This window comes from Sinocyclocheilus grahami, unplaced genomic scaffold (assembly GCF_001515645.1).
Source record: "Sinocyclocheilus grahami isolate Dianchi unplaced genomic scaffold, SAMN03320097.WGS_v1.1 scaffold203.1, whole genome shotgun sequence".
Taxonomy (NCBI): domain Eukaryota; kingdom Metazoa; phylum Chordata; class Actinopteri; order Cypriniformes; family Cyprinidae; genus Sinocyclocheilus; species Sinocyclocheilus grahami.
In genome coordinates, this window is record NW_015505382.1 from 222,398 (window position 1) to 237,164 (window position 14,767).

At 34.3% G+C, this 14,767-nt stretch overlaps 1 protein-coding gene across 2 annotated transcripts in view; it reads left to right on the plus strand.

Annotated features, from left to right (window-relative positions):
* Nucleotides 1–14,767, plus strand: part of LOC107595466 (double C2-like domain-containing protein beta) — a 138,489-nt gene that overhangs the window by 63,595 nt on the left and 60,127 nt on the right. For both annotated transcript variants that reach the window (XM_016285871.1, XM_016285872.1), the window contains exon 2: nt 6,908–6,987. In XM_016285871.1, coding sequence (XP_016141357.1) covers nt 6,908–6,987 — 80 coding nt within the window. The remainder of the gene's footprint in view (nt 1–6,907; nt 6,988–14,767) is intronic.

The window sequence follows — 14,767 nt, forward strand, 5'->3', positions numbered from 1 at the left end:
GCCAAGACGGGCATTTTGACATAATTTTGTATGTATTTGACCGTTTTAGCGCAGTTAGCCACTCATTTTAGTATTTGCGGCTCACAAGCTGTTTGAGACTGAGTGTGGCTTGTGCGCTACACTAATGGAGATCAGTGGTGGTGCGCTCACTTTTGGTGTAAGCGTGAAACCTGCGGGAATGACTAAAATAATGCGCAATACAAGCACTATTTAACCGGAGCGAATGAGACGTGTGTGAGAGAGAGAAGGGGTCGTCGGAGAGAAGAGAGCGAGAATGCGCGGCTGACGTTATTGCCTGTGCCGCTGGTAACAAAATGGATCGGCTTGGGATCTCACTTTTGGTGTAAGCGTGAAACCTGCGGGAATGACTAAAATAATGCGCAATACAAGCACTATTTAACCGGAGCGAATGAGACGTGTGTGAGAGAGAGAAGGGGTCGTCGGAGAGAAGAGAGCGAGAATGCGCGGCTGACGTTATTGCCTGTGCCGCTGGTAACAAAATGGATCGGCTTGGAATCGGAAAGAAGTGAGACTCACCGGCCGATCATGAGGAAAATTGGCCGATTCCGATCTCTGGCCGATCGATCGGTGCATCTCTATTCTAAAGTGTTACCAAAATTTTTACTGATTATAGTCTGGTCATAGGTAAGTGATTCAAAACATTGACACCATTAAAAAAAACTAATTTTATGACATGTTATTTTTAGATAAAACTAATTTTAAAAACTGGTAATAGAAATAAAATAAGTATTAGATTCAAATCCTAAGTGAAAGTAAAAATGTTGCATTGTCAACTATCTGAAATGAGTTCAAGTACTGAAATGATATAAACTAAAACTGAAATAATAATAAAATAAAGATTAAAAAAAAACTCATAAAAATGACAAACGCATGTAACAAATACTAAAACTGAAATGAAAGAGAAAACAAACAAATTTAACCATATATTTAATTTGTGAAATCAAATAAAAAAAGTCTTATTGTCCTTTGTTCCTAGTAGTAATCTCAGCTTTAATTGGAGAAAACTGAACTGAACATGAGTTGAACTGAGAAAATGTTAACATTATGTCAAAAAAATCTGAATTTTTTGATAATGATCTGTATGCTGATATAACATTTACATACATGACCTGAACAATTAGATGCATCCACCTCGACTACATCTTGGAGGGTATTTGCACTTGGAGGGTAAGACAGTTATCTGATTAGTATAAGTGCATGAAGTGACCAAGTGTAAACACGCATTCTGATCAATAGATATGACTCCTGTTATTCATTCAGTGCAAGGGGAATACAGTTTAGTAGAACTTTAAGGAATATCACAATTTTTATCCATGTTTTAATTTAAACAGTATACCTTTGTTGTGCAGTACTTTGTTTGCCAAAAATTAAAAGAATTGTTCTAATTTCAGTTTATTACATTTTAAAAGATTAATAAAATTAAATTTTTATTAGTTCATTTGATTACTTTTGATAATGCATTTGTATTAAATCATGAAACACAATTGGGAATAATTAAAACAGACAACAGAATTTCTGGGGGAAAAAACTTTTTATAGGAAACTATTATTGTTAAAGTTTATTAAATCTGTAAATCGTTATTGAATTAGATGCCCTTTTGATTATTAAAATGTAATTAAACCAATTAAACTGAAAAAGTAAACACAAAAAAAAACAAATTTGGGGAAAGAAATAAAACAATGTTAATACACAAGCATGAGAGCAAGTTTTCCTATTACCTAGTTGATTTTAGGTCAGTTTAAGTTCATTTAATTCACTTAATTGATCAATGTTTATATGTGAATAAAAGCTTTACATTAAATGTTCATCATATAAATCGATCATGTTTCTTCAGAATACTTAAGCGGATTAATCTGCTCTATTTATATGGATTAATTTTATGATGTCTGTATAAACTTTTTGAATCTTGAAAGTTTTTGTTACATTGACTTTCAATGGAGGGACAGAAATGGAGTTTCATTGAATATAGCTTCATAGTGTTTCAAAGATGAGCAAAAGTCTTTTGGGTTTGGAATGACATGAGGGTGAGTAATTGATGACAGAATTAAAATTTTTAGATGAACTAACCCTTTAAGTTTCCCTTAAAAGATGAAAGTGATGTCTGCGGCAGGACTAATGTTCCCAGCATGCACAGCAGCATGAATGAATCATGCAAACTACTGCTTTTCTGTTCATTGATTTACTGATTACTGCAATTTGATGGTCACTTGGCTATTTGATGTTCATTGCATATCTAATCAAAAATGTATTGCTATTATACAGTAGAATAAGTAATAATAATAATACAGTTTAGTAGAACTTTAAGGAATATCACAATTTTTATCCATGTTTTAATTTAAACAGTATACCTTTGTTGTGCAGTACTTTGTTTGCCAAAAATTAAAAGAATTGTTCTAATTTCAGTTTATTACATTTTAAAAGATGAATAAAATTTAATTTTTATTAGTTCATTTGATTACTTTTGATAATGCATTTGTATTAAATCATGAAACACAATTGGGAATAATTAAAACAGACAACAGAATTTCTGGGGGGAAAAACATTTTATAGGAAACTATTATTGTTAAAGTTTATTAAATTTGTAAATCGTTATTGAATTAGATGCCCTTTTGATTATTAAAATGTAATTAAACCAATTAAACTGAAAAAGTAAACACAAAAAAAACAAATTTGGGGAAAGAAATAAAACAATGTTAATACACAAGCATGAGAGCAAGTTTTCCTATTACCTAGTTGATTTTAGGTCAGTTTAAGTTCATTTAATTCACTTAACTTGTAGAATTCATTTGTCTTTATTAAACTATCTATGACTAAAACTGTATTTAGCATTTCGAACACGACTGACATCTCTTTTTTGCTGTAGAATGAGCATTGCACTAATGTGTTTGCTCTGTCCATAATTTCCTCCATCCTTACCAATGATAATCTATTCATAGCCTTCATGGGTAAAATAGCATAAGATAATAAAATTCATCATAATTGCAGAAAAGAAAAGCCCATCACTGATGACAGTGCTCTCTGCATTAGAGACTGAAGTCACGCATTGCTGGTACCAGTTTGGATAATTAAACACAGGCCTGGTTTAATCCCACTGATTCCTCTCGTCATATAAGAATACACGCACACAATTGGGAGAATGACATATGGCATTAAAGGGACAGTTCACCCAAAAATAAAATTTACTCACCCTCAAGTTGCTCTAATCCTGTATGAGTTTCTGTTGAACATAAAATAAGACATTTTGAAGAATATATGTAACCAAACAGTTGCTGGTAGCCATTGGAGAAAAAAAAATACTACAGAAGTTATTGGGTAGCAGAAACTGTTTGGTTACCAACATTCTTCAAAATATCATCATCTGTGTTTAGCAGAAGAAAGAAATTTATCCCTTTAAGGTCTAACAAATGCACCCCTACATCATGGCCACCTGCAGCAGGAGCTCTTATGGGTGCCGTGGCTTATAGTGGTTAAGATATAGTGCTCTGAATCTGATGTTATTTTAGACAAATTCAATCAAAATTCAAGCCACTGGAGTTTTTTCCTCAGTCATCTTGCTGAGGGTAATTTGGTTTAAGGGTAAGGTTGGTTGGTTGATTACTCTAGTATGTTTAATAATAGATGTCCTTGAACTCAAGATGCTCTCTGCAGAGTGGAGCTGAAGGCCACCTGCTAGGAGTCCATATGAGATTTGACTCTGGTTCTCATGGCCGCATTCATACGAGGCAGAATCAGCAGGGAGGTTCACTTTCAGAGGCGTGACACTATTGATGACACTATTGACTTGACACTTATCAGTGGGGAAGGTCCAAAAATTCAAAGAATAATGGAGAAAAGGACAATTTCTCTCCTGGTTTTTCTTTGTCTTACACAATTTCAGGAAGTCACAGCCTTTGTAGTTTCACATAACAGGACATTTGACTATCACCATCAAATCTACTTCGCAGCTCATTCTGTTGAATAATAGCTCCACTAAAATATGATAAGTTTAAATAGTGGCAATTTGGCGTAATTGTTTGTTGTTAGTTTGTTTGAGTTTTCCATCTTTTCCTTACTTTCCTTCACTTCTAAATAGCTTAAAAGCGCCGTGCACATTTTTCTTTCACTTTCGAACTAGCGTCAATTCAAGCATCAACAAAATACAACTTCAAACTCAACTTAGCATATATATATATATATATATATATATATATATATAAATCATAGAACTTTTATTAACAAAATTAATCAAAATACACCATTCTATAGCTATGCCTAATATAAAATAACAAATAACTTACACAAAGTTTAAATAGCCTAGGTATATAAAACTGAAAATCAGCAAACACTGTGGAACCAATTAAATAAGAAACGAATGTTTAAAAAAAAAAATCACCTTAGATAAACTGCAAAAGTCAACAGGCTTTTCAAAATCCAAAATATTGCCAAACATGCGCTTCTGCTATCATCTTGTCTGTCTCACCTCACTCGAATGAAATCTAATCTGATGCGTCTGTTGTTTGGCACGCTGTATTGAGCAGACGCATTTAGTTTTTAACTCCAGTGTCTGTTCTCTAACTGAAATAAATTATTTTTATTACTATAAAAATCTAAACGATGGTGGTGGACGGTGCCGCAGTGGGCAAGTTGCGGCTTAACACCGGCTTAACATCTCCGCCAACACTGTTTATAGCAACAAGCCTACCATAGACTGGTGAACATTACAAGCAGAAGTTAATTCAGCTTGTAAATAATTAGCAGTCTGAGTGAACATTGTTCTGTCCTGAAATGAGCGGAAAAAGAAGTTCTGTGCAACCAAACCAATTTCACAGACATACCTAAATCTGCAGTCCGTAACTTTTCTTTTTTTTCTTTTTCTTTTTTTTGATTAAAAATGATCCAAAATAAATTTTTGGGCACATACATAAACAGCCAGTGTTCAAATCTATCTCCTTACCTTTGCCCGATTCACAACGGTAAGCTTGTAATAATGTTTTCTAATTTGAGTGGTACTGGTAGGTTTTTACAGAAAATACAAGCATGCGCCTTTTGTCTTTGCATCTTTACATCATGTCTGTAAACATAAAGAAGGAGTCCCAGTAGGCTATATCGCCTGTGAGGATGCTGCAGGTGGTGAATCATTAATAGCTTTTTCTCACAGCAGCTGAATTAATTAAATTTATCATTTTGATGGTGGAATGTAATCCAGAAAGGTCCATACGAAAATCATCAGTGACAACTGGAGATTCACCCATAGTCACCAGTAGTCTACAGGTAACGCTAATACACACTAAATACACAGTCACGCAATGCTGCTGCTGTTAACATTAACATTTTGAGAACTAAGTATAACAATAATAATCATTTGAATGGTTTGATGTGATATGAGCTAACCGATCGTTAGATTTAATCACCATTGGTAGTGTGATGTATTGCAATGCTTTTTTTTCTAAATTGGTCAGAACAAAAGTGGCAGACATGTTACTTAGTTGTTCAGATAACATTTTCCAGTGAAAATTCTTATTTGGGTCATACTTCCAAGATGCAGAATATGTGATTCCTAAGTACAATGAATATCCTGACAGCCACACGTTTACCTCAAAATACAAACCCGATTCTTAAAAGTTGGGACACTGTACAAATTGTGAATAAAAACAGAATGCAATGATGTGGAAGTTTCAAATTTCAATATTTTATTCAGAATACAACATAGATGACATTAAATGTTTAAACTGAGAAAATTTATAATTTTAAGGGAAAAATAAGTTGATTTTAAATTTCATGGTATCAACACATCTCAAAAAAGTTGGGACAAGGCCATGTTTACCACTGTGTGGCATCCCCTCTTCTTTTTATAACAGTCTGCAAACATCTGGGGACTGAGGAGACAAGTTGCTCAAGTTTAGGAATAGGAATGTTGTCCCATTCTTGTCTAATACAGGCTTCTAGTTGCTCAACTGTCTTAGGTCTTCTTTGTCGCATTTTCCTCTTTATGATGCGCCAAATGTTTTCTATGGGTGAAAGATCTGGACTGCAGGCTGGCCATTTCAGTACCCGGATCCTTCTTCTACGCAGCCATGATGTTGTAATTGATGCAGTATGTGGTCTGGCATTGTCATGTTGGAAAATGCAAGGTCTTCCCTGAAAGAGACGACGTCTGGATGGGAGCATATGTTGTTCTAGAACTTGGATATACCTTTCAGCATTGATGGTGCCTTTCCAGATGTGTAAGCTGCCCATGCCACACGCACTCATGCAACCCCATACCATCAGAGATGCAGGCTTCTGAACTGAGCGCTGATAACAACTTGGGTTGTCCTTGTCCTCTTTAGTCCGGATGACATGGCGTCCCAGTTTTCCAAAAAGAACTTCAAATGAATAATGAATCTCTTAAAGAAAAAATTGTAATATTGTGAAATATTTCAATTACAAAAAAACTGTTTTGTATTTTTAATATTTTAAGTGTAATATATTCCTGGGAAGGCAAAGCTGAGTTTTAATTTTCTTTACTCTAGCCTTCAGTATTACATTATTTTTCAGAATTCATTCTAATATACTGTAGCATAACTCAACATGAAATATACAATTCTGCTTGTTGATATAAAGTTCCTACTAAGTACCTCAAACAAAACACAGAATATTGAATTTGATGCAACAGATCAGAAGTGTTCATTGCAGCCCAGTACCTTGTAAAAATGTGTGCAACCCTGATAGCAGCAGGCCAATCAAATTCAAGTTAGAGCTTGTCACACTGAGAAAGCTCTTTGCCTTTTTGTGTACAATTGACATCAGATGGTCTCTGGAGGAGCGAAATATGGCTTAAACAACTTGCTAATTGCTGTTGCATATGCTGTGGTCTGCCCTGGAGATGAACTGTTTTGTTGATGTTTTTATGTCTGTTTCCTCACAGCTACGCTCGGCACTCTGGACTTCAGCCTTCTGTATGATCAGGAGAACAATGCCCTGCACTGCACTATCAACAAAGCCAAGGTAAGAACCGTCCTCAGGAACAAATGTGTGAGATTCACATACACAAATCCAAATGCTCATTTTTGGCAGCACCTCCAGTATTTTGAAGCCAGTGGGCCGCTTCATAAAACTCCTTCCTTCTGCTAGTCTGTCTTTTATAGGGTCTATAAAGTTCAATAAAGTGAACGATTTTGCCCGGTCCTCTTTGTAATAGGGATGTTGTGCTCCAGGGGGATCCCTTTGGCCTGCGTGTGCCTGTGTGCTCTTTTCTCTGTTGTCGTGTGGGAGGAATTTCCCCTGACAACAGACTGCTGCTAGCATCTGCTGCTGTCTGTTTTGCTTAGTATTCAGTCTAGACCGGCTTTGTCCCTCCAGCAGTATGCTACAAGCAATCGCTCTCTCACTCTCTCTCATCTTTTCTTCCTGTTTCAAATGCTGTTTCTCACACTCTACCTCTGTACCTTTGTTGCCTCGAGTACAAAACACTGCAATGAAAGTGCAACACTTCAGTAGTTTCATTTTATTTATTTTATTATTATTTTTTGCTCTTTATTCTCAAATGGTTCTGTTTCAAGAGGATCTGTTGCAGGAAGAACAACTCCTGTGATTTCTCAAATTTTCATAATTAATATTGAATAGTGATGCATTCTATAATTTAAGGGAACTACGTAGAGCTGGTATTTACATTTAAATGAAGAGTTTATCCAAGAATGAAGCATTTCAGAAGCTTTTTTAATAGCTTTGTGTGAGAGAAACCTTAAAATGTCAAGATTAGAAATTAAGATGTTTGAAAATTTTGTCTTGTTAATATTCAGAAGACATAAATCCTGTGGACTACTTTTTCTGTGCCACTTTAATGGTGTTTCTGCATCATTTGAAAGCTTCAGTCCCTATTCATTATAATTATGTGGAAAGGAGCAACCAGTGCATTAATTACCACAATATATTATAGTAATATTCTAATATGATAGCCACAGGTGATGAGAATGCAGTAGAGTTTGAAATTGTGTTATTTAGTGTATTATTTATATACTGTTATAGTTTTATTAATGTTTTGAATTAGCTTTTAGTTTAATATTTTTAGCTTTTATTTTAACTTTAGTTTAATTTTTTGTCATTTTGTTATGTGCTTTTGATATTTTTTTTTAAATATGTTTAAAAATATATAAGTCTTGGTTTGATTTATTTCACTTTCTGTTATAGTTCTGTTTTAATCATTTTAGTGATTCAAACTTATTTCAGTTTTTTGCAAAGGCATGATTTCTCAAGTTTTTCATATATTTTTCAGTGAACAAAAATGTTTTTAAAAGTTTTAGTCTTAGCTAATGATAAAATGATATAATGAAGGTGATTGGGATGATTAGTGTTCTGGTTGATTAGTGAAGTAAAGTAGTATGATTTATTAGATATGTATTTTTTAGCATAGTGCTTTTAAGGTTTGTCAGACTTGAAATCTGTGACTGTGAGAAATTCTCATTATTGTGCATATTCCCTAGCTCTCTCTTTCTCTATATTTTTTTTGCATTGAAAGGTTACGTTTATTTAACCTATCGAATGTCTGTCAGTCGCCTTACTGAAGGGCTGTGATGCATGCATATATCACTAAAAATGTGTCTGGTGGATTTGAACCTAAACCAACCTGATTATACAGGGCTTCTCTAAAGTCAATTCTTCAGTGCATGTTATTTCGAAGAAAAAGAGCATTTCTCACAGCGAGATAATCAACAGATTGTACTATAATTGCTCTCTTTGGTCGGTGTAATCACTATAACAGCAATGCAAGAGAGAAGGATTTCCACCTAAATCTAGTCAGTGTCTCTTCAGCTACAAAATTCACTGCATGAGCAGCTGTGCATCTTTTTGGCAGAGGCCTCTCTCTCTCAGAGGTGTGCTGATGCCTGTGGGACGGGAGCCACTGATTTGGGTCTCTGGGTCTCTCTCTCTCTCACTCTCTCTTGTTTTCTCTCATTCTATCTAACACTAAGCACTCAAATGTCACCTTTGATGACATCTAATCACTCTGTAAAGCAAACTTTCAATTATGACATAATGCTCAGACAATCAACCTAGCATGTGCTTGGTTTGAAAATCATATTGATGAATCATGAAAGACACAGAGTGGAGATTTATTCACACATTAGTTAGAAACCAGTGCAGTTATTCATTCACAAATAGTTAAACCATAGTCAAACTAAATTACGCATTTTAAAATATTTCAATATATACGAGTAATTTTATTTTACAATAGCAAAATAAATCACAATACAGTTATTGTTATTTTATTTTATCTTCGATTCAAATTATAAACAATAAGACAAATAGAATAAATCAAAGATACAAATTACATAAACAGTGCTTTGAAGGGATAGTTCACCCAAAGAGGAAAATTCTGTCATCATTTACTCACCCTCATGTTACAAACCTCTATGGATTTCTTTATTCTGTTGAACACAAAATAAGATATTTTGATTGTTGGTAACCAAACAGTTGATGGTAGCCATTGACTTCTGTAGTGTTTTTTTTTTTTTTTTACTATGGAAGTCACTGGCTACCGTCAACTGTTTGGTTACCGGCATTCAAAATATCTTCTTTTGGGTGAACTTTCCTTTTAAGTTTTTCAAATACAACAGATCTATTTAAAACTAGCATTCATGTGAGAAATAATACAAACATTTAATAATTTGAGCATCAATCTTATTGAGCATCAAACACAATGTTTATTTTTTCATTCACGCTTGTAAAAGACTGGGTGCCATGAAATGAACCAAAGGCAATTAAAAACAGCATTTCTATATTGTCATACTTCAAAAATAAATTAACTATTATGATCTGGTTTTTATTTAATCGCTTAAAAAGACTCACAAATCAGTCCTGAACTTGGCTTAGCCACTTACTCATTCACTAAATTGTCAGTTCTTAACTTAATCACTAAACCTCATCCTTTCAAAAAAAAAAAAAAATCAATTTTTTAGACCAGTAATTCATCTTGTTTTACAGTAAAAATATCTAAACATCCTTAAAACGAGATGCATTACATGGGAAGCTAAATTGCATAAAATATCGGGGCCTAAAATATGAGTTCCATTTAATGAGGTCTTTTTATATATGCTTCTTTAGAAGAATCATTAAGGATCCACAATCATTAAGTGAAATTAGAGGCAGAATGGTTACATTTTCATCCCTCTTTAAAAAAAGGCTAATCATAAGTCTGTTTTGTAGCCTGTTGGATCTGTTCTTTGTGTCAGTGACAAAACCCTTCATAAAAGGTAAATAAAAAGGGCAGCAGTCATTGCTGGCAAGCACAGATATCCTCTGGAGAAACAGAAGCCTCATTGTTTTTCTCTCCTCATTTTACGCCTGAGATTAACACTGCTATTGAAATCAGCTCATATGGAGCAGAAGTGAGAGGCACTAAATATGTGATTGCCAACTGTACTGTATATGGCATTATGTGATTTTATAGGACACCTACAGTCCTCAAGACTCGTTTCCATTTGTTCAACCTCTTGATGTAAAAACACTTCATTTACATTTATACTCATTTACAATTTTATTTAAAACAATTGTGTTAAATTGTGTTATCGCCAAGGCCGATATATTTTTCTGTTTGCCTGATGCATTCGAGGTGGGACTTTTATTTTGACTGCACTGAGAGCGGCAGCGCCTGAGCACACAGTGCTCACATTCTCCCTCTTGTTCGCTGTCGTCGTTAACAGTTCTGTCTAATACAAAATGTATACAAAAAGTATTTTAACGATTGCTTTTATATTATTAGTAATAGAAAGGCAAACATTATAATACTTTCTCGTTTGCCGTCAGCATTCAGCAAATACACATTTACATCATTTAAACAAATCTTTGAATGGCTAAAGAAAAGAAAATTTCACAAACCTTGCAAACTTAGTCGAATCCAGTTGTGAGATTTTGTGAAGTGTGCATGTGACCAGCTTTCGGTCCGTGCAAATTGAATGCTTTAAACATTACATTTGTGATTTCAAATTATGCTGCGCTTTATGCATTTGCCCATGGCCATCGGCCACCTTGCTTTCCAAGATATCGACATCGGTTGTCAAAAAAACAATATCGGTCGACCACTACACAGTATGAAGTTGCCATGAGCTGTGATGACTTGCTGGGAAAAGAGGGAATAAGAGTGGTTAATTAGCAGTGTTTGCAAAATTAGCAAATTATAACTATTATTTTACATTACCGTTCAAAAATTTGGGGTCAGTAAGATTTTTTTTTCTTTGAAAGAAATGAATAATTTTATTCAGCTGCATTGCATTAAAGGGATAGAAAATGACAGTAGAGATGTTTATAATGTTACGAAAGATTTCTATTTCAAATAAATGCTGTTCTTTTGAACGTTCTAATCATCAAAGAATCCTGAAATAAATGTATCAAAGTTTCCACAAAAATATTAAGCATAAAAATTTTTGAAAATGAATTCCCCACTTAGGTGACTCTTGTGAGAGGGGATTTTTAAATTTGAGGGGTGGAGGGGGGCATTTTTTTTTTACATTTTTCAAAAATCTATATTTATCTCAATGAAATATTTGATCATGCACTGCATTTTTGTTTTTACAATTGTACAATTGTTGCACAATAGCTTACACACAGCACAAGCCTGATTTCGAGAGCTATATGTGAGGTGGCCTTTTACACCAGATTCACACATACTCCGTTTGCAGTGCGTATGCAGTCCATGTGTGGTACTTAAGCGGTGCAGAAGCAGCTTTCACACAGGAGTCTGCTCCTGATCCATGGCTGTTTACTACACAAACAACATTTATCCGTTATTTTGATTTCAAATCCAAACATTGTTACTTAAAATGCTTTTTCAGCATTGTGATTCTTTTTTTACAGTCCAGTTATACAATCTTTTATAGACGTGTTGCGATAAATATAAGAAACACATTATTCAATGCTTTATTTAATGAAGAAAAATGAATTGTACCTCACCTTCAGCATTATAATTATTTTACCCGAGTCGGACAGAGACTGACACGGTGCCGCTGCATGTCATGCCAAACCTGTCACAGCAGTGTCATCAGCTTGAGATCGGCCTTTATAGAGGCCGCTGATCAAACATCCCAAAGCAATTATCGGCTGATAGTGATCGGTAGCCAATCAATCGGTGCACCCCTAGCCACATCAAAGCAAGATGTACCAGGCCACCTGGTAACTGAAAAATAACAGGTGGCTTCAAGTAAGCTATGCACTGGGGTTAGATACCGGTAAGCAGTGCTGTTTGTTTGCCGGGCTCTTTGATAATGCTATTGTGCAGCTGAGATGCCATCTTTATTGAACAAAAATGGCTCTGCCTCTTTGTTTTGCAGTATATAAAACATAGAATGTGATTATAGTATGTTGTTAGGAAAAGCATCCTGGCCCTTAATCTGCTGGGCTTGTGCATTAGCTCAAGTGCTGTTGAGATTGTTCTCAGTTTTTTTCTCAGAACTGCACAAGCGGGACAAACCTATAAGGCAAATGAGTCCATTTAGTGTTCTCTGATAACTAATAGTGTGCCCAGGCTGAGAATGTGCTACTCCCATCAGTAACACCGTCTCCTTAGGGCACTTTGTACTGAATCATTTCCCAATTCCCTGAGAGCTGAAGTAGAACAGTGATTCCACTCTGATTTACACATTTACAGGGCATGTCCTTAACTTCAAATCCTCATGCATGACCAGAAAGAGCCTTTAAGTAAAGAATCTGGGTTTGACAAAAAATAAAGAAATAAATGTGTCTAGTTCATGTCTGTCCTTGAGTGCAGAGAGGGAAATGAACCGGGACTCAGGGAGAAAAATGTCCTAGATATTTAAAATGAAGTGTGGGGGGGGGGGATTAATTATTTTAAAAGTATTCTAGAGTTTATGGTGTTATAATATCGTGTGCATTATTCACAGCTTGTATTGAATTCACAGATCATTTTGTATTTTTTGTTGATTTTATTTTGGAATTAGTTAAAACATTAGTTAATTTCAGTTGATTTATCCACAAGTATTTCACATAAGTTAATATAACACTGTGCCCTAACAAATGTTTTTAAAAAGCAAATGGTGTGCCTTCAAAAAAAAATTATTTTCTGGCACTGGTCATAAACATAAACTGTATGAATGTATTAACATTGCAATAAAAGTGGATTGATGGGAAAAGTTTCTTCAACTTCAGGCACTTTTGTGTCCCAGTGGTTCACTGTTCTTTTGGTTATAGCACGATCACATTAAAACAGTCTAGAAACTTTTTACCATGCCTTCATTTATTTTTCATTTAAAGATTATGGTTTTACCCTTGTCTCAGAATTTCAGTCTTAAAATATGAAAATCCTTAAAAATATAATAACACCTAAATGAAATATGGAAAATGTGTGAATAAATGTTGTTTTTGTTTTTGTTATTTCAATTTTTAATAAAGTTTTATTAAAAGTTGTGACAACAGTGTCGGTAAAGAGACTGAGATAAAAGGAGACGAAATGTGTCACTGTAAACACCATGAACAGATTAATTTGCAATCAAGACTGCATTGTTTCATATTCTGTAAAAAGTACGGAGGCCAAGAGAGCTCAATGCTCTGCAAATGAAAAAGCACCTGCAAATTAAGAAAACATCTTCATCGGTTTGACAACACACACGTGCTTGACACTTATCAATGAGTACGTTTACATGGACAACAATATTCTGATTTTAACACGATTAAGACAATACTCTGATTAAGAATCTACCATGTAAACAGAGATTTTTGATTACCTTAATCTGGCTAAAGTCATACTCGAAGTAAACAGAAATCGAATTAAGACATGTGGAGTATTCCTATTTTTGTCGCATTATCGAAGTGCAGTATAGACACCTTAATCACATTATTACTGTGGTGTAGGACTTTTCGCCGCATTTTGCGACAGGATACACATGACGGTGGTCAACCATTTGACGGCAAACAAAAGAGCATGGCTTTAACACTGCCGTTGTCTGTTTGCACGTATAGCATGACAAATAAATAACTGCACTTTAAGCTTTCAGTAAATTAAAAATTAAACACCCAAAACTGTATATAGCATCATAACGAAGATGGACTATATGTTTATACGTAAAATTCTGGATTTATTATAATCGATCTATGTACTATAACATGTAAAACGGGAACATGAAAGGAATATTCTAAAAGCAACTCATGTAAACACCATAATCATAATATTGTCTTATTTAGAATAAGGTAAATAATTAGATTACCGATGTCCATGTAAACGTAGTCAGTGTCTACTCTGAAAGGTAAGTAGGGATGTAACGATTCACTCAACTTACACTCAACTTACAAACTTGCAACATTTCACGATTCGATTCACGATTATTTATTTATTTTTTTAACAAAATGAGTTTTAAGACAAATTATAAATTAAATGTGTCCTTTTATTATTGCTTGGACAAAATGCTGCACATTTCTTTGTGAAATTGAAATATAACACTATAATAATATACTAATATAGCACTTGCATATTACTGCTCTTTTGTTGGTTTTGATTGCTTCTATTGTCCTCATTTGTAAATCGCTTTGGACAAAAGCGCCTGCTAAATGACAAAATTTAAATATAATGTAAATAACAAAACTACATTGAAATTTTAAAACAAGCCCCAAATCAAATAAATAAGTAACACAAATAAAATATCTTCATACAGTATAAACAAAAATAAGGCTTTGTCTGTGGCTTTTAAAATTAGAGGCAATCACTGCATTTTAATCATGATCCAAACAAAGATGCTGCATACATGCAACATGAGCAGTTTTTAAACTAAATTAGATTGTA